The sequence below is a fragment of the Halichoerus grypus genome, chromosome 1, assembly GCF_964656455.1.
Source record: "Halichoerus grypus chromosome 1, mHalGry1.hap1.1, whole genome shotgun sequence".
NCBI lineage: Eukaryota > Metazoa > Chordata > Mammalia > Carnivora > Phocidae > Halichoerus > Halichoerus grypus.
In genome coordinates this window covers 205,316,580-205,336,830 of record NC_135712.1, presented here as the reverse complement: position 1 = coordinate 205,336,830, position 20,251 = coordinate 205,316,580, and the positions used below count along the sequence as shown (strand labels likewise).

Sequence of the window (20,251 nt, the reverse complement as noted above, 5' to 3'; positions counted from 1 at the left end):
ATGTACTGGGTGCTGGAGAAGCCACAGGGGACTAAACAAACTTGGCTCTTGCCCTCCTGGAGCTCAGAGTCCAGTGAGGGAAACAGATCCTGAACATCAATGCAGGACATTTCTAGCTGGTGAGGAAGACTTGGAAGAAAATAGACTGCAGTAGAGGCTAAGCACAAGTGGAAAAATCCAGGAGGGCCTCCCTGAAGAGGTGACATTTGTGGCCCAAAGCATAAGGAGAGGACCATGGGATGAGCATGCCAGATAGAAGGAACAGTTTGTGCAAAGGCAAGGGTGACCAGAATTCACAGGATAGGGTGGGTAGGACCACTTTCATGGGCATGTGGCCTGGGCAGTCATCCAGGACCCCCATGCTTAGAAGGGCACTGCACTGCATTTGATTTAATGCTTTGCTGTTGCTGTCTCGAAGTTCCTGCTTTTTGAACAAGGGGCCCTGCATTTTCATTTTGCCCTGTGCCTTACAAATTCTATAACCTGTCCCAAGGAGTAGGATCTTCCGTGAGGGCCAAAGACCCTTTTCCTGGAGCTGGACATGTTCACACAGATGCACACGCCTTAGATATGCCCACCTCTTTCATACTGCACTCAATCCATTCACAGCACACACATACAGAGTTTCCCCATGTTCCGATGTATCCCTGAGCCTTTCCCGCTTCACTGAATACTGATCCACTCCCACTTCCCTGCATTTTTGCTGGAGGTCTTTCTCTGACGATGGAGTCCACTTTCCCCATACCATAAGCAACCCAAAAGTGCCACAGAATTAATACCTTCCCTGAGATCAGCCCTTAACCAATGACGATGAGGGTTGGAGGATCAATACCCCAGCTCCCTTGGATCAATATGACTCTGAGGTGTGTGTCTTACACAGTCCCCTAGAGGTCCCCAGTGGGATTGAACTCCATGTCCCCACAGTGCCAACTTACTTGATAAAGTACCCTTTCTCGGCTGCCTTCTCTTCCCTACCTCTCTCCCTCATTCCCCAACTGATATGATCTGGGAGCACCTTCACCTCCCAAACAAACTACTTGCACTGAAATTCTTGTCTCCGGTCTGCTTCTGGGCAAACACAAATTAAGACAACTTGTGCAGGGCACCTGGGTGGCTCAGTAGGTTAAGTATACGGCTTTGGCTCAGGTCACGATCCCAGGGTCCTGGGATCGAGTCCCGCATCAGGCTCCCTGCTCAGTGGGGAGTCTGCTTCTCTCTCTTCCTCTGCCCCTCCCCCCTACTTGTTCTCTCTCTCTCAAATAAATAAATAAAATCTTAAAAAAGAAAAAGACAACGTGTGCAAACACAGATGATGCATAGATACAGGCTCTCTTTCCACTGTCTCTTTATTGGAGGCCTGTGGCTGGCACGATCATTGGAGGTGGCTCCCTTTTGGATCTCCTGGAGGCCCTCCTGGCTGTTCTTGGTTTCCCATTCTAGAAAAGACAGGGGAGGGGCTCCTGGGTGGCTCAGTCGGTTAAGCATCTGCCTTCGGCTCAGATCACGATCCCAGGGTCCTGGGATTGAGTCCCACACTGGGGTCCCTGCTCAGTGGGGAGCCTGCTTCTCCCTCTCCCTCTACTGTTCCCCCTGCTTGTGCTCTCTCACTCTCTCTGTCAAATAAATAAATAAAATCTTAAAAAAAAAAAAAAAAAGGACAGGGGAGTGTGAGGCTTGGGGAGTGGGGGTCTGCCCCTGTCATGGAAAGGGAAGAGGACGGGGGCCCAAAGTGAGGGGGTGGGTACAATGCTGACTGTGTGCAGGTAACATGAGATTGTGCAGGTGTGAATATAGAGATGTTTTGGTAATTGGGGTCAGGGGCTGGGTGGGGATCATCAGGCCAAGTTTGTGCTGGCTGGACATAGATTGCTCCATCATAAGAGCTGTCATCAGGGGTCAGGGAGGCTGGGGCTGAGCAAGCATCCTCAGGGCTGAGATTGGGCAGAGGACTGCAGCACAGGGGTAGGGGCTAGACAGAGGTTGCACAGGCAAAGGGGTTTTCTGTAGAGGGTCACAGGCTGAGTTAGTGATGTGTGGACAGAGGGCCCTTTGGGTAGGAGACAGAAGTGAGGCCAAGTTTGGCTAGTCTGGGTGAGGCTGTGTAGGCAGAAGGGCTGCTGTAGGGTCGGGGTCCATGCTTTGGTTGGGAGCGCAGAGGTGTCGGGGCTGGGTAAAGGACAAGCTGGCCGGGTCAGGGCTGAGCCGAGGCTGTAGGGGCGGAGGACAGTGGGTAGGGGCTGTTGCAAGTAGAACGAGTGAAGTCTGGGCCTAGGCTGCCTGAATAGATGGACTGCAAGGGGGACCAGGAGCCTGGCTGACGTTGTGTGGGCCTAGGGGTTACAGTAAGGGGTCAGGGGCCTGTCGAGGTTGGGCAGGTAGACAGGGGTCAGGGCTGCGCTCTGAACGTGTGCGGAAAGATGCGGGGTCTTGTACTCACAGCAGCGAAGTGCGGCCAGGTGCGCAGCAGGTTGAAGAGCGCGTCCCCGGGGCAGTCAGTGCGCACCAGCTGGCGGTGGCCCAGCAGCGCATAGTCGGGCCGCAGGAAGCCAGCGCGCACTGCGCAGCCAGGGAGCACGTCCTGCACGGTGTGAAGCGCAGACTTCGCAGGCAGCTCCGCAGTGTAGTTGCCCACGAAGGCCACGCCGAAGCCGCGAGAGTTGTGGCCGAGCGTGTGCGCGCCCACCCAGTGCCAGCCGCGGCCCTCGTACACATAGCCGTCTGAGCCGATCACGAAACTGTAAACGGGAGGGGGAAGCAGGCACCACGCGGCGTGAGGGAGGTCCCGCCTTTCATCTGGGCCTCTACCCCAGTTCTGCACCTGAGCCAAGGCCCACCTCCGACCCACGTCCCGCCTGGTCTCTCTGACTCTGCCCCGCCCATCCTCTTCCCACTCCCCAAGTGCCACCGCAGAAACTATCCAGTTTTTCCGGATCTGTCCGTCAGCATTGGCCACTCCCCTTTCTACCCAGCCCCCTCCGCACTGTCTCAGGTACAGCTCCTGCCCAGTTCAGAGACCTTTTCTGTCTTAGGTCATATTCCATCGATGCTCTGTCCCAGACCCAGCTCTTAACACAGGTCCTGCTCCTTTCTCAGGTCCTTCCTCCTTTCCTAGTTCCTACCCCAAACTCAAGAATCCCACTGCTAAAGCCGGGACCCAAGTCAAGGCCACGCCCCCTCGCCACTTTGGCTCCACCCACCTCCAAGCTCCTCCTCCGTCTCTCCCCGTTGGCTCCGGTCCAAGCCCCGCCCCCGGGTCCGGCCACGCCCACCCAGACTACACTCTAAAAGGTTCGCGAGCCTGCGGGTTCAGTTTACCTGTAGCCAATGTCGTCCCAACCCCGAGTATCTTGGTGGAAGCGCTGCATAGAGCGCATGGCGGCGGCGCAGCGCGCGAAATCCGTGCAGGGTGCCGCGGGCACGTATGTGTGATGCACATACAAGAACCCGAGTGGCAGCTGCAGCGGCCTGGGGCTACCCCGATAGGGCGCGGCGCCCCAGCGGCAACGTGGGTGGATGGCCGGGCACCCTGTGGAGAAGGGAGTCCAGGGCTGGGGTCAGCCAGCGTTTCTCTCCCTGCCGCCTGCTCCCCCATTAGAGCGCACATATGGACCATCCCTCCAGACTCCCTCCAGATTTGAGGACATTTCCATCTCGCACTACACTGGCCCCCATGGGGATCTAACTTAACTAAATTTAACAGCATCTCAGTCCTATTGGCATATCTGCTATGCTTCCCATCACCTTGAGGATGAACCCCAAACATTTTAGCTCTTAATTTAAGGCTCTTTACAATCCAGGACCCAACACTCTCCAGCTGGCTCTGCTCTGAGTTCTAGGGAGGGACAGCCATAGTGAGAAAAGAGGAATGAATCTCAGCCCCCATTTATCATACTCTAATTGTGTGCTTACTTGCTTTCCCTGTTTCATCTTTCTTAAACCACCCAGCACCTCCAAGAAGAAGCAATGATTTTCCCAGGCTTCACTGAAGAAGGTGAGGTTCAGAGAAGTGAAGCAACTTCCCTAAAGGTGCACAGGAGTAACTGCCTGAACTTCCATTTGAACCTCTGTGCCTTTGCATGTGCTGAGCCCACCTCCTGGAATGCCCTCTACCTTCCCCCACTCCTTTTTTTTGGGGGGATGAACTTTTATTCATCCTTTTTTTTTTTTAAGATTTTATTTATTTATTTGACAGAGAGAGAGATAGTGAGAGCAGGAACACAAGCAGGGGGAGTGGGAGAGGGAGAAGCAGGCTTCCCACCAAGCAGGGAGCCCGACGTGGGACTCGATCCCAGGACCCTGGGATCATGACCTGAGCAGAAGGCAGACGCTTAATGACTGAGCCACCCAGGCGCCCCGAACTTTTATTCATCCTTTAAGACCCAAATCTAGCCTTTCCTTACCTGTGCAGCTGCCCTGGCTCCCCAGCCTGAGCCCCTACTTCCCCCTCTGGAATCCTCCAGTCTTGGATCCCCCTGACCACATGAGGCTAAGAGTGTATCTGTGAGGGGGGAGGTCACAGGGGGTGGGGGCCTTCTCACCCAGGAAGGCCTCAGTGAATTCCTTGGTGGCATTGGTGGCTACCTCGAACAGCCGTTCTTGGCTCATGCCCCGCAGCTGAGGGTGTGCTGGCTCCAGCCTCTGTAGCAGGATGAGGGCCCCCCATACCTGCTGTGTCAAGGTGGGGGCTGAAGTCAGAGCCGCTGCGTTCTGCCGTCGGAAGTTGCTGCGAAGTCCTGAATCTCCAGCCACCCCGGTTCCATAGTATTGGCTCAGGAGGGCGCTGAGAAGTGGCCGAGGCTCAGGGGTTCGGCTTAGATAATCTCCAAGGAGGGCCCCATCCAGGGCCCCATTGAGGAAGGCCATGGTGACTGGCGATGCCACAGAATCTAAGAGTGTGAAGGTCCGGGGGGCAGAGAGCTGGTCCCAGCAGCCCTCAGTTCCCAGGCCTGAATGGCTCCAGGTTTGAGGGCTCTGGAGGAAGGCCAGACCCAGGTCTCTGGCCAGGGTGACCACCAGAAGGCTGTCCACAGTGGTCGGGGACCTGGCTTTGGCACCTGGCGAGGAGGCTTGGACATCTGGAGAGGTGACTGGGACATCTGGAGAGCCAGGTCTAACACCTGGAGAGGTGGGTTTGACATCCAGATCTGTGGCTCTAATATTTGGAGGCATGGCTCCAACATCTGCAGAGGGGCCATCTGGGGGGACATCCCTGAGTCTTGGGGCTGTGGCTCTTACATCCGGAACCACGGCTCCAGTGTCTGGAAAGGTGGCTCCAGCATCCAGAGGGGTGGCCGTGCTGTCCGAGGGCAGGTTGACCACCCTGTTCCCTTGTAGCCCTGCCTCCAGCCCCACCAGAAGAGGCTCCACAGCCACGGTGGAGCCGTCGGGTGCCAGCACCACTCCGTATTCCAGCCTGCCCCGGATACCATGTTGGGCCACGTCCTTGGTCAGGCCTCGAAGCTCTGGGCTCAGTTGCTGGGGATCCAGCTTGGTGGCCTTGAGATTCTGCCCCTCCAGCAGGAAGTGATGGAGGAGATCATGGCGGCCAGAGTCCTGGGCGAACTGCAGCCACGCAGAAGCAGTGTGGCCGGCCATCGTGGCTGGTACCTTCTGCTCGAGCTCCGCCAGGGCCTGGATGACAGAGTCCATGAGCAGGGGCAGGGTGGCTGCAGGAGGAGGAACAACATTAGCCCAGTGGCCCAGCACCCTCTGTTCCTCCCCCTGCTGCTTCCACATTTTCTCAGTGCCCCTAGCTCTTCATCGGACAACGCTGTGACCCCCACCACTGTCCTTGTATAGATGAGGAGACTGAGGCACAGATAACAGGTTAAGGAGCTTAGATGATCAGTGAGCACTGGGGAGCCATGGCAGGTTCATGAGCAGGAGAGAGACATGGCCTGGCTGGTATTCTACGATTGCTCCTTTGGCTACCATGTGGAGAACAGATTTGGGGGAGGCTAGAGTAGGGAAGGAGAGACAGTGTGGGGGTAAGCGATGAAGGTGGCCGAAGCCAGGGTGGTGGCAGTGGGATGGACAAAAATCAGAAGAGTTCCCAGGTGTTTTGAGGGGAAAATGGACAGTTTTTCTTGATGGATTGGAGTTTGGGGGATTTTAGAGGGATAGATGTCCCTAAGGATGGCCAGGGAGGAGAGAGTGGGCCTGTGCCCAGTGAGGGAAATGTCAGTGGCTGAACCTGGAACTCAGAAGTGCTGGGCTCAGAGCTGGGTGGGATGTTGAATGATAGCTAACATTTATTAAACATTTACTATGTGCCAGGCACCATTCTAGGTGACTTACATAACTTAACCCATTTAATCTTCACAATGACCCTAATGAGAACAGAGAGGTTGAATCATCTGCCTAGGGTCACACTCTAGAAAGTGGAAGAGGCAGGATTTGAACCCAAGAAGTATTAATCCTTACGCTGTCTAGAATCCAGGTTCGTCTCCAGACGGTCCACACTATGATTCCTCTATAGCTTTGTTCCTCTCTTGGCCTAAAATGCCCTTTCCTGTTTCTGCATCAAGTCAAATTTTTTTTTTTTCTTTCTTCCTATCCTAAATCTATGTCCCCTCCTCCAGGAAACTTTCCTGATTTTTGCTTTTCTGGCCCCAAGTCCTTTCCCCAGCTATTGTCCTGACCCTATGGGGAGCATCTGGAGACTAGAGGTTCCTTGAGACTGGGGCCTCCTAGGGTCTCCAGCCTCACCCTGTACAGGGCTAGACACAGAGGGGGCAGCAGCACATTCTTACAGAACTGGGTCCTGGCCCCGGGTCTCTGCCTCCTGACCCACCTGTCCCTGGCTCCAGCCGCAGCAGCAATCCGAGCAGGATCCAGAGGACAGCCTGGGCCACCATTGTGGGGTTCCAGCTTCTGAGGGACATATCCAGTTGACCTCAGTGGAGACTTTGGCAGAACTGGAAGGGGATAGGCATGGAGAACTGAGCGGTGCCTTTGGCTACTGTCAAAGTCCAGCGGTGAATGACACGGCTGTACCTTGCGGAGCTGTGGGCGGGAGGTAGCGGAAGCACGGGGACAGAGTGCCCTGGGTCAAGGTCATCTGGATCTCAGGGGCTCCCCCATCCTATCCTGTCCCTCCCAGGCTGAGGTCAAGGGTCAGCAAACCAGGCCCATCCCAGGAGGGGCCTGGAGGTCAAGTAGTTTAGACTTCAACAAACTCTGCCCATTCCCAAGAGAGGTAGACTGAGGCCAGTCCAGCAAGCCTTATCCCCTTCCTGTAGTTGTTCTGCAGCTGGCCAGGAGAGAGGACTCTCAGGTGCCCGCCAAACTGGTAAGACCGGCTGTGCTGGGGGAGGGGAGAGAAGGAGAGGCCTGGGGTTGGTGCTGCCTCCTGCCTTCTTTTCTGTCAGCACCTCAGGTTCAGGCAGAGGATGGGTGCAGGGGCTGGGGAGTGTTTGCTGAGGCCTGCTCCGAGCCCCTGGGATCAGGAGCTGTCACCTCTGACCCAGTTCCAGGTCCTGGTCCCAAGCAACCAGAGGTAGCTGAGAGCAGGGATTGGCCTGGAGCCTTCAGGACCCTGGCTTTGTCCCAGGAGCTGGCTTCTGGGCTCACCTGGGTTGACAGCGAGGGGTCCTCCTCTTTTCCGGTGCAGTGCAGGTGGCTGAGTCCTGCAGAAATGAACCTGCCTCCCCTTTATTCCGGAGTTAGGTGGGATGGGCTCCAAGTTGTTGGGGCTGTGGTGTGAATTGCTTCACTGTGGGCCTCCCACCCCGAAACCAGCTTGGGGAGTTTCCAGGAGACCCACCAGGCTGGGGACTCAGCATGGGGCGGGCCCTGGGCGGGCTCGGGAATGCCCAGGCTGAGCCAGGTCTGGGAATCCCCAGGGGGGGCTTTCGCAGATATAGAGTGTCCTCTCTTTGGGGACCCAGCCTCACACAGTGGGGGCTCAGGGAGTAAGGTGCTCGGGGAGGGAGGGAATGGAGGCCAATCCCCAGGGGATTCCAAGGAAATCTCCTCTGAGTCCCAGTTTCCAAGGATTTGGAGATGGGGTGGGGGGGAAGGGAGGCGGGCTCTGCCTGTACTGTGTGTCCATCTGGTGTGAGGACCGAGTGAGGAGAGGGAGGCATTCGCCTAGGGTGCAAAATTTAAGGTGGTCCTGAAAATCTGTCATCGAGTCATATTTTAATGTGATATTTTAAAAGACCAAAGTGAATGCAAAAAAATCCATGATAAACAAAATATCGACTTTTTAGAGAAAGACAGGATCAGGAACAGCCCTGTGCTGAAGCACACTGGAACCAGAGGTGAAAGTCAAAATCAGGAATTGTGATCCTGTCTTTGTGCCTGGCTTGCTTTCCCCTAGTGCCCCCAGAATGTGGAGGGGTGGTTGAGGAAATCCGCACCTAGTATCCACCTGGTCTGGGAATGACCTTGCCTTGGCATTATGGACCCTGGTTGTGTCCCTCTGCGGCTCCCACTGATTGCAGCCCCGGGGGACCCTTCCGGCTTTATGTCATCATCCATTTATGCTCATGTTACTCAGCAGGAAGGTGAGCTCAGGGAGGTTAAGTAGCTTGCTCAAGGTCACATAGCTGGGACCTGGGGAGTGCTCCAAGGGCAAAACATGTTTCCACTATCCCGTGGCTGGGCCAGGGTCAGAGTAATTCACACGGGGAAGCGTTTGCAGAATTCACACCCAAGAATTCCTGGGCCAGTCATCCGGACAGCCTTGATTCCCTTTCAAAGCTAGGAATTGGTGGCAGAGGCTAAGTAGAGTTCAAGCTAGGGGCATGTCATGGCCGGCTAGCATTTCCCTTAGAGTCTGTCTGGGATTTGTGTCCTGGGTTAGGACACTTCTTCCAGGAAGCCTCCTTGATTACCCCTGGTTCCCCCCTTTTTCCATCCTGGCTCTCTAGCCTGGGGTGCCTCCCTTTGACTCAGACCCATCCATACAGGGCTAGGAGTTTCTCTGTCTGGTTCTATCTCCCCCAAACTAGGAGATGCCAAGTCCTCTTAGGGTGCCCAGAAGTTATCTGGCGCAATCCAGGGACCAGGTGGATGGCAGGGAGGGATTGTTGAGTGCACAAAAGGCCTGATTGAGGATGTGGGGTCAGTTGGGGATTGGGCTCTGAAACACGTGTGCGTGCGTGCGCAAGCACACACACACACACACACACACATGCATACACATGCACCCACACAGCAAAGCGCCTGGTCTGGGCTGGGCCTGGGAGTTAGCAGAAAGGCTGGGATTCCCATTATGAATCACCACTCTCCACCCCTGCTTCCCTTACACCTCATGAGGACCACCTGCCAGGGTAGGTCAAGGCCCCTCCTGGCTACAGATAGACCACCAGTCTCAAGGAAATAGTCATTGTCCAGGGCCTGGGGACAGCTCTAATGAAGGTAGCACTGACACAGACAGACAGAGCCCTGGGCACTGAGATCTGAAGTGAAGGTGGGATCATGGCCCGAGGCCAGAGGAAGAGGAACCTGGGGCAAAACTGGGCTTGGGGCCCATGTCAGAGTTAATAATGTTCACTTTGGTGGCAGAAGAATAGTCATGAAGACCCTGATAATAAGTATTATTAATAATAAAAACTGCAGTGTGTGGGGCTTTAAGCTATGATTTTATATGTCTGCGTTTTTTTATTCAGCTCTGGGTTTTGTTAAGGGATGTAGAGCAGGAGTCCGCAAACGACAATCTATGGGCTGGCCGTCTGTTTTGTAGACGATGTATTTTTTTGCTTTTGGGGTTTTTTCAAGGTGAAATTCACCTAATATAGAATGAACCATTTAAAAGTGTTTAATTCTATAGTATTTAGGACATTCATAGTGTTGTGCAATCATCAGCTCTGTCTAGTTCCAGAACATTTCCATCACCCTGAAATAAAACCCTGTGTACCCACTAGCAGTCACTGCCACTACCCCCAGCTTCTGGGAGCCACTGACCTGCTTTCTGTCTCTATGAGTTCGCCTGTTCTGGACGTTTCACATACATGGGAGCAGACACGATGTGAGATTTGGTGTCTGGCTGTTTTATTTTCACTCAGGCTAACATTTTTGAGGTTCATCTGTGTTGTGGTGTGGACTCGGTGCTTCTTATCATGAATCATTCTTTTTTTTATGGCTGAATAATATTCCATTGTATGGATGTGTCACAATTTGTTTATGTAAGTAAACAAATAAACAAATTACGGGAACACATCCTCCCCCATTCATTTACATATTGTCTATGACTGTCCTCAGGCTGTAATGGCAGAGTTGAATATTAGCAGCAGAGACCATCTGGCCTGCAAAACTGAAATATTTGCTACACGGCCTCCCCCTCCCCCAGCTTTATTGAGATATAATTGACATGTAACATTGTGTAAAGCTGGGGCGCCTGGGTGGCTCAGTCGTTAAGCGTCTGCCTTCGGCTCAGGTCATGGTCCCAGGGTCCTGGGATCGAGCCCCGCATCGGGCTCCCTGCTCCATGGGAAGCCTGCTTCTCCCTCTCCCACTCCCCGTGCTTGTGTTCTCTCTCTCGCTGTGTCTCTCTCTGTCAAATAAATAAATAAATAATCTTAAAAAAAATAAATAAAAAATCTGTTCATTCACTGAGGGACTCTTAGGTTGTTTCCATGTCTTGGCAATTGTGAATCATGCTGCAGCGAATACAAGGGTGCAGGTACTCTTTGGGATAGTGATTTCATTTCCCTCAGATATATGTGGACTTTTAATAAAGTTTGCTGACTCCTGCTGAGCCAGTTAACCCAAGTTCAAATTCTCGTTCTGCTGCTTACTAGCTGGAGCAAGTGGTTTAATCTTTAACTCTCATTTTGTCTATCTCTAAAACGGGAGAAGAGTACCAACCTCATAGGGTTATTTTGGGAGCTAAATGAGGTGGTCCTACGTGCTGAGGACCGTCCTTGCGTGTGGAAAGCATGCAATGAGTGGAGTTGTTTCTGCCCACCCACCCACCGGCCCCAGCCTCCCCAACAGAGGTCCAGCCCACAGGATAATCTGTGATGGCCAGAGTCCCGCATCCTGCATGAGTCTGGACTAACAGGCATGTATTATTTCCAAGCCAAGGCTTCCCCACTGGTCTTGCCCCCCACAGCAGCCCCTGGGCCTTAGGGCTGGGCCTTCAGCCAGACTGGAACCACAGCCAGGCCACTGAAGCCAGGCAGGCCAGCCCCAGAATTGGTCGAACCCAATTTGCCAAAGGGAAAACGAAGTTGCAGGTGTGAGCCAACGACCCCACAGCCTCCGGCTGGGGCGATTCCACCATCCCTGGCGGGCAGAAGTTGAATTCAGCCGCATCTTAGAATAAAGGTGAGATTTAATCTCTCAACACTTGGCCCTGGAACTGGAGAGGAGGGAGTTTTGCAACTGAGGACATGAGATATTATAGCGAAATTGTGAGCTCAGCCCTTGGCAGTATGCTAGAGGCCAAGAATGAGTGTGGGGTAAATGGGCCCAGATGTTGGTACACCCTGGGGAATATTTACCGAGCACCTACGGCTCCTATCTGTCTTCATCCTGCTTCGAGAGAATGACACAGGGCAAAGGGCTTTAACCATTATTTTCTAAACAGAACATTTCAAACATATTCAAAAGTGGAGAGAATTATATAATGAATCCCCATATGTATCCATCATCCAATTGACACGTGCCAACTCATTAGCCATCTTATTTCTTCCATAACTGCCACCCATGGTCTCTCTTCTGTGATGTTCTCTGCCGTTGGTGATCAATGCCTAAACCTGTTAATCCATTAGCAGCTACAACAGAGTGATATTGGGATGATTTATTCCTTCTTCATTTATTAGCTGGAATACGTATGGAGAGAGAAATATCCTCTCATCTGCCATTTGTTTACCCAGTGGTAGACTTCACATGGAAAGACAAGATCAATGCTTGATATCTTTCCTTCCCTGGTTTTCAAAGTAATTGTTGGGCTCCTTGACATCCTCCAAAGGTAGATAATGAGATTTCCCTCTCCCCCCATATTTTTACAAATTCATGGACTTTAACTATTGAAATGTGTGAATACATTGCATTTTTTTTAAATCATTACTGATAATCAAATTACTATCCTCCTTTGGCCAGTGGGAGCCTCTTCACTTTGACTCCTGAGTTCTTTTGACAGGACTGTTTCTTGCTTTATGACGTAACAAGATGTTCCAGGAATATCTTGTACATTTCCCGCCACAAGCCTGGGAATCAACCATTTCCCCATGGAGCCCTTTTTCCTTTGATTGGAAAGTGGTACTTAGAGACAGCAATCAAGGTGATAAGGGTGCTCATAACTGCTGGGTTAGTTGTTTCTAGGACTTTTCACTGGACAGAAATAGGAAATCCCCTACCATTTTTTTCTTTTTAATTTTTTAAGTATTTATTAATTTATTAATTTTTTGAGAAAGTTAGAGAGGGTGTGGGTGTGAGTGGGGGAGGGGCAGAGTGAGAGGGAGAGAGGGACAGAGGGAAGAGAGAATCCCAAGTAGGCTTCACGCCCTACGCCCTTCGCCCTGTGGGGGACCAGACGTGGGGCTCGATCTCACTGCTCCCGAGATCATGACCTGAGCCGAAATCAAGAGTTGGATGCTTAACTGACTGAGTCACCTAGGTACCCTTCCCCCTACAATTTTTTAAATAAAATACATTATGAATTTATGCTGATACTTCCAAATTCCTATTCAGAATTACATGACTTTTACTTAAACTGATCAATCTTATGCCTGTATTTTCTTTTTCCCCACACCGAAAATCCAAATTCTCAATTTGCTTCATTCCACAATCATGCACATCAATCTTAGAGTAACATGCCAACAGTGCCTGAAACAGTATGATTATGGAAAACTGGTTTAAGCCTTCCTCTTTCTGGTTCTTTTCCTCCTTTGGGCATATCCCACTGTGGGTATGCTATCAAATTTCTGTGCTATAGGGTCACTTGAAATATTTTCTTTCTGCACATTAGTACCACTAACCTGAAACTTCTGATTTTTAGGGAATTTTTTTTGAGGGCAGAAAGTTTTAACTTACAACAGTAACAACAAGAAAAACAACACCTCATGATAAGATTATGCATTAATAAAAAAAAAAAAGATTATGCATTAATGTACAACAAGAAACATTATGTAATTAGAAAATATCTAAAATAACAGGATTAATATTGTAATTGTTATTAATCTGTTATAATTATTGAAAAATTCATCTCACTATTCCACCCCCTGTTTAAAAATATCTCTGAAAGGGGCGCCTGGGTGGCTCAGTCGTTAAGCGGCTGCCTTCGGCTCAGGTCATGATCCCAGGGTCCTGGGATCGAGCTCTGCATCGGGTTCCTGCTCAGACAGGGGAACACTGCTTCTCCCTCTTCCACTCCCCCGCCTGTGTTCCCTCTCTCTCTGTCTCTGTCTGTCAAATAAATAAATTTAAAAAAATCTTTAAAAATATCTCTGAAATATTGTATTATAACAAATTCAATTTAGAGTAGCTGGGTCTTTCAAATGAGGTAATGCCACATTACTTTTTTTTATTGTGGTAAAATATACGTAATATAAACATTATCATTTTAACCATTTTATGTGTACGGTTCAGAAGCATTAAGTGCATTCACATTGTTATACAACCATCACCATATCCATCTCCAGAACTTTCTCATCTTCCCAAACAGAAACTGTCCCTAACCACTAAACACGACCTCCCCATCCCCTCTCACGGCCCCTGACAACCACCATTCTAGTTTGTCTCTATGAATCTGACTATCCTAGGGATCTTATATAAGTGGGATCATACAGTATTCGTCCTATTGTGACTGGCTGCTTTCATTTAGCATAATGTCCTCAAGGTTTATTCATGTTGTAGCCTGGGTCAGATGTTTTACTTTCTTTTTTTTTTTTTTTTTTTAGAGAGAGAGCATGAATGGGGGGAAGGGGCAGAGGGAGAGGGGGAGAGGGAGAGAGAGAATCCCAAGCAGGCTCCACACCTAGGGCAGAGTCTGACTTGGGGCTCAATCTCACGACCCTGAGATCATGACCTGAGCCAAAATCAAGAGTTGGACGCTTAACCGACTGAACCACACAGGTGCCCCTGTTTTTTCCTTGTTAAGGCTGAACAATATTCCATTGTATAGATAGACCACATTTTGTTTATCCATTCATTCGTTGATGGACATTTGGGTTGTTTCTACTTTGGGCTACTGTGAGTAGTGCTGTTGTGAACATGAGTGTACAAATATCTGTTTGAGTGGAGTTCCCACTTTCATTTCTTTTGGATATATATCCAGAAGTGGAATTGCTGGATCACGTGGTAATTGTATGTTTAATTTTTTAAGAAATTGCCAGACTGTTTTCCACAGTGGCTGCACCATTTTACATTCCCACCAGTGGTTCACAAGGGTTCTAGTTTCTCTACATTCTTGCCAACATTTGTTATTTTCTTTTTTTATAATAGCCATCCTAATGGGTGTGAAGTGAGGGAATTATTTGTTTAAGTCTAATATTACCTTAGAATTATGTAAGATATTTGCATGGTTCTAAAGTCAAATCTGCGAAACAAGCTATATAAAGAAACATCTAGCTTCTATTCATTTACCTTTCATCATGTTCTTTCCCTCCATCTCAGGTTATCATTTATAATTTTTCATGGTCTATTGTTCTGTTTTCTTAAAGATTTTATTTATTTATTTTTGAGAGAGAGAGGGAGAGAGAGAGGTAGAAGTGCAAGATAGATCATGAGCTGGGGGAGAGGCAGATAGAGAGGGAGAGGCAGACTCCCCACTGAGCAGGGAGCCCAATGCGGGACTCGATCCCAGGACCCTGGGATCATGACCTGAGCCGAAGGCAGACGCTTAACCGACTGAGCCACCTAGGCGCCCCTATTGTTCCATTTTAAAAACACTAGTATATGTATATCTGTCACTAGTATATATATATATCTCCACTTCCCTGTTTTCCACTTAACACTGTTTCCTGGAGATCTCCCTATGACAGCATAGAGAGATATTCCTCATTCCTTTTTACAGCTGCATAGGACTCCATCATGTGGCTGTGCCTTGGCTTATCAACCAGTCCCTACTGATGGGCTTATGGGCTATTTCCAGTCTTTTGATATTTTAAATAGTGCTGTTATGAAAAGCCATGTTCATTTATCTTTTCTTAGTTTTACAAGGGAATCATTGGGATATATTCTTCCAAGTGGATAAATGAGCATACAATTTTGCCAGATATTACCAATTTCTCCCCCCAGGGTTTCTATTTCTTTTTTTTTTTTAATTTTTTTATTGTTATGTTAATCCCCATACATTACATCATTAGTTTTAGATGTAGTGTTCCATGATTCATTGTTTGTGCATAACACCCAGTGCTCCATGCAGAACGTGCCCTCCTCAATACCCATCACCAGGCTAACCCATCCTCCCACCCCCCTCCCCTCTAGAACCCTCAGTTTGTTTTTCAGAGTCCATCATCTCTCATGGTTTGTCTAGGGTTTCTATTTCTTTGCCTTCCCACTAGTAAAACTTTTCCATTTGATCTGGTGGACTCCTAGACATTCTTCAAATATCTCCAATACCCCGGTTTCCAGGAGGTCTTCCCTTCTCCTCTGGCGTTCTTCTCTTGGTTCTTCCAGCCCCAGGCTCCTTTCTTTGGCTCAGCCTTGACACTGAGTGGTTGGGAGTGTCTGTGTCCGACTCCATACTCTCCAGACTGGGAGCTTCTTGAGGGCTGGCCCCAGGGCTGAGTCTTCACAGGACTGGACACGGAGAAGTGACAATAACAGGTTTTCTCTCTGAACAAAGGATAGTCCCTTGGCCCCGGGCCTCCCTTGCTGTCTTCTCCTGGGCCGGGGAAAAAGAACCAGGTCAAGCTGGCCAATGCCCTGGGTTCTGCTGTCTGCCCTCTGGCTGAGTCACCTGTGCCCAAGGGTGGTAAACTCAGTGTGGGTGTCTGTCACCTGCATGGCTCCCAGGCAGAGGAATGGGACCTGCTTGAGGTCAGGGAGACCCCATGACCCATTCAGTCTTCCCCACTCCCTAGGTGGAGCACCTCCCCTCCCTGTGCCTTGATTTCTCCAACTCTAAAACGGCAATAATAATGTGCTTATCTCACAGCCTTAGCAAAGGAATCAGTGATATAAAATCGTTATCAACCCACTTCCCACCATTTATTTATTTGCTATGTATTTATTTATTTTTTTTTTTAAAGATTTATTTATTTATTTATTTGAGAGAGAATGAGAGACAGAGAGCATGAGAGGGAGGAGGGTCAGAGGGAGAAGCAGACTCCCCGCTGAGCAGGGAGCCCGATGCGGGACTTGATCCCGGGACTCCAGGATCATGACCCGAGCCGAAGGCAGTCGCTTAACCAACTGAGCCACCCAGGCGCCCCTGCTATGTATTTATTATTGCGGTGAAATTCATGTAACATAAAATTAATCATTTTAAAGAGAATAGTTCAGTGGCATTTAGTACATTTACAGTATTGTGCAACCATCACCTCTATCTGGTTCCAGAACATTTTCATCACCCCAGACGGAAACTCCATACTGATTATGTAATCACTTCCCATTTCCCCTCCCCTCAGCCTCTGGCAACCACCACTCTGCTTTTTGTCTCTAAGAATGACCTATTCTGGACATTTCATATAAATGGGATCATACACTACATGACTTTGGTGACTGGCTTCTTTCATTCAGGTTCGTCCACATTGTAGTGTGTGTCGGGGCTCCGTTCCTTTTTACAGCTGAATGACATTTCATTGTGTGTATATAGGACTTTTGCTTATCCATTCATAATTCATGGACATTTGGGGTGTTTCCAGTTTTGGCTATTGTGAAGAGTGCTGTTGTGAACATGTGTGTACTTGTACTTGTTTGGATACTGTTTTCAATTCTTTGGGGTCTGTACCTAGGAGTAGAATTGCTGGGTCATATGGGACCTCTATGTTTAACTTTCTGAGGGACCACCAAACACTTTATATCTCTGTTGCCTCACAAAGCCAGTGAAGAGAGAATTCCAAGTGAAGAATTCCAAGTCCCCACTTGGCAGCCAAGGAAACTGAGGCTGGGAGAGGTGACCCCACACCATCCTGAGGCTAATGACCGTCACAATAACCCCTGTCTGCTTAGTGACAACTGGGTGCTGGACACTTGCTAAGGAGGGGCTCAGGACTCTGCCCTTCATAGTCTCCTCATCTCTGGAATCTGACAGATCTGGGTTTAATTCCCAACTTGGGCAAGTTGCTTCCTTCCTCTGAGCCTCCATCTCTCTACCTATAAATGATCATAATCCAAGTCCTTCCCTTATTGTGAAGAATCAACCTAGTACTGTAGGCAGAGGATGGTACCTGTATTATGCCTTTGATTTATGATGGATCAAACAAACAAAAAAGTGGTCAACTGAGGCTTAGGGGGGTGAAGTAACTTGCCAAAAGTCACACAGCAGCTGGTGACTGGATCCACCCTACAAGCATTTTTGAGAAATTTTCTGAAGCTTAACCTTTCTGGAAGCTAGTGAGGAGAAATTCCTAAGGGAGGTCCTCTGGGGTGGGGGACAATTTGCTGCTAGGTTGCTTTGCTCTTTGGGGAGCTGATCTTTGACAACACAGAATCTTGCTGAATCAGCCTGGGGTAGCCTGTGGTCATGAACCACAACTGGTTCCCTGGTGGAGATCACCTTTGCCCCAACCTACTCACTCCTCTCTGTTCTACAGTTTAGATCAGCACAGCAGGAGGCAGGGTGACTTCCGGTGCCCCAAATAGGCACCAGCCAGGCACTTCCTTGCTTCCAGGCATCGTCTCCTACTGGTCCCTCTGTTGTGGGGCACTCTTCTCCCTTCCCTCCCCTTTCTGTGGTGCATATACTAGAACTTTCAGGATCTGGCTTCTACCAACCCTTCTAATCTCCTCTCCTCATGGGTTCCTTATTCCAGCTCACTGGCCTCTTGCTTCTTGAGGGTGCTACCCTCACTCCACCGTAGGGCCTTTGTACTTGCTGCTCACTTTGCTTGGAATGCTCCAATTCATGTCTTCCTATCATTCAGGGATCACTCAAACATTACTTCCTCCTAGAAGCCTAGCCCTGACTGCCCTATGTAAACTAGGTTCCCAGTCCTTCCTTGTGAACTCATTCTATTCACTAAGATCCTTACCTGACAGTATCTTATTCATTTGTTTATTTATCTTATGCGTTTATTTATTTATTGTTGCCTTCCCCACTTGGATGGAAACTCCATGGGAGCAGGGACCTGTCTTGCTCAGTGCTGCACCCCCAGGGCTGAGACCAGTGCTTGGCACTTAGCATTCAGGTGTTCACTAAATGTCTGTCAACTGACTGACCACTGGGCTTCTTCTTATAAATATGAATATTCTTCCCTCCTAAACTGGATCATGGGGATGAATACCTTTTTATGCTGTCTCCAAGTCCCGGGAAGCTCCTGAGATGGGCCGTGGCAGTTAAATTCCTGACTGTTCCTACCAGGCTGTGTGACTTTGGGAAAGTTACTGCCTCTCTCTGGGACTCCAATTTGTAAAACAAAGTTCTTTACCTCCCCATTTCCCCCCCAAATCTGGTGAAAGCTATGGCTCCAAGCCTCTCCTGAAAAGATGAACTCATGATTTTGCACATGATTTTAAGGGATTTAATGATCCCAAAAAGTCCAATGCTGGACTTCCTCTCCAGCTGATCAATATTGAAATCGATTTGTTCATTGGCTCAGTTGGTCAGCAGGTATTCAAATGACACCAATATTTTTTTGTGCCCACCCTCATGGTGGGAGATTTGGGGGCCCCAAAAGGTCCAAGCTCTGGGATCTTAGGTTTCCAACAGCAGGAAGTGGGGGGAGGGGGTGGGCAGAGGGGACAATGGCAGCCAGACACTCTGCCCTACGTGGTAATGATTAGGTTAGCTGGAAGAGCCAGAGGGCAGCTGGGGTTCAGCTTGGGAAGGGGGCATAGAAAAGTTCCTGGGAGAGGGGGCGGTTGCAGCTGGGTTTTGAAGGATAAATAGGATTTGGTCTGGCAGGGAAGAGCCTTCCAACAGAGGAAACAGCTTTGGGGGATTTGAGGGAGGGAGGAGAAATAATAATACACATTTACACAACGTATTTTTAGGAAGAGATCACTTTCTGGTGCGAGTCTCAGGCCCACCCTAAGAGGGAAGGAAGAGGAGCACCCTCAGTTTACAGTTGAAAGGAAAGAGGCACAGAGATGCTAAGAGATGTACTCTAGGCCATAGAGCAGGTAAGTGGTGGACCTGGGCCTAGACACCCACAGGCTTCTTCTAAAGGGGCATTCTTGGGGCGCCTGGGTGGCTCAGTCGTTAAGCGTCTGCCTTCGGCTCAGGTCATGATCCCAGGGTCCTGGGATCGAGCCCCGCCTCGGGCTCCCTGCTCAGCAGGAGTCCCGCTTCTCCCTCTCCCACTCCCCCTGCTTGTGTTCCCTCTCTCGTTGTCCCTCTCTGTCAAATAAATAAATAAAATCTTAAAAAAAAATAATAAAGGGGCATTCTTATTGGCCGAGGGACAAAAGACTTGTTTCTGATAGGCTGAGGTATGTGGGGAGGGCCGAGCCTGACTAGTTGAGGGGTGAGTGGTTCAGTGGGCAAAGGAGCACGAAGGTGGGTTCTAGTTGTCTGTGAAGCAGGACAGAAATGTCTGATTGACTGAAGAAGGGAAGACAGAGTCTGATTGGTTGAAGGTCAGGAATTTGATTGGCTGAGGGCTAGGAGAACATTTAATTGACTGAAGTGTAGGAGGTGGAATCTGATTGGCTGAGGGGAAGTCGGCACGAGGTATCGTTGACGTCTGCGGCACCTTCTAGCCTCCACTTGGCAAATCCCGCAAATCCCGGGTCCCTGGGCCCTGGGAGAGGGAGGTGGAGATGAACCCGCCCACCAACTGTGGGGAAATGGAGACAGGTGTGTGTGGAAGGGCAGGGGCTGGGTCCCTCCAGGCAGAGTCCAGGAAGGACACCTCCCCAGCCATACCTGGTGAGAGGTAATCTTGTTCCCCACCCCCCGTCAGGCCGCCCCCCCCCAGGAGGGCAATGTCCTTGCCCCCGGTCCTCCCAGCTCCCCAGCAGCAACCCCCAATTCTAGAGGAACGTGCTGCCATCTCTCTAGCTTCTGAAGACCAGGGCCTCTCCTCCCGCCGCCCGCCGCCCGCCTCGAGGGGTGTCCTGCAGCCGCCTGGCGCCTTATTGCGACCATCTCCCCTTTTCCCTCTCTTCCCAGTTGCCGTCTTTCTCTCCATCCCCTCCTTCCTTCTCCCCTAGTTAGTTTCCATTTCTCCATCGAAAACGCCAGCCTAGA

At 50.2% G+C, this 20,251-nt stretch overlaps 2 protein-coding genes across 5 annotated transcripts in view; one reads left to right on the top strand and one right to left on the bottom strand.

Moving 5' to 3' along the window:
* CYP4F22 (cytochrome P450 family 4 subfamily F member 22) overlaps nucleotides 1-20,251 on the top strand; it is a 57,764-nt gene that overhangs the window by 1,439 nt on the left and 36,074 nt on the right. The gene's annotated exons all lie outside the window — the stretch shown is intronic.
* Nucleotides 1,329-7,609, bottom strand: PGLYRP2 (peptidoglycan recognition protein 2). The gene is made up of 6 exons (XM_036089146.2): nucleotides 7,573-7,609; nucleotides 6,794-6,917; nucleotides 4,539-5,666; nucleotides 3,316-3,526; nucleotides 2,438-2,735; nucleotides 1,329-1,436 (listed from the first exon to the last, which is right to left on the bottom strand). Exons 2-6 carry the CDS (start codon nucleotides 6,882-6,884, stop codon nucleotides 1,347-1,349), a joined length of 1,818 nt encoding a protein of 605 aa, XP_035945039.1. The 5' UTR covers nucleotides 6,885-6,917; nucleotides 7,573-7,609; the 3' UTR covers nucleotides 1,329-1,346.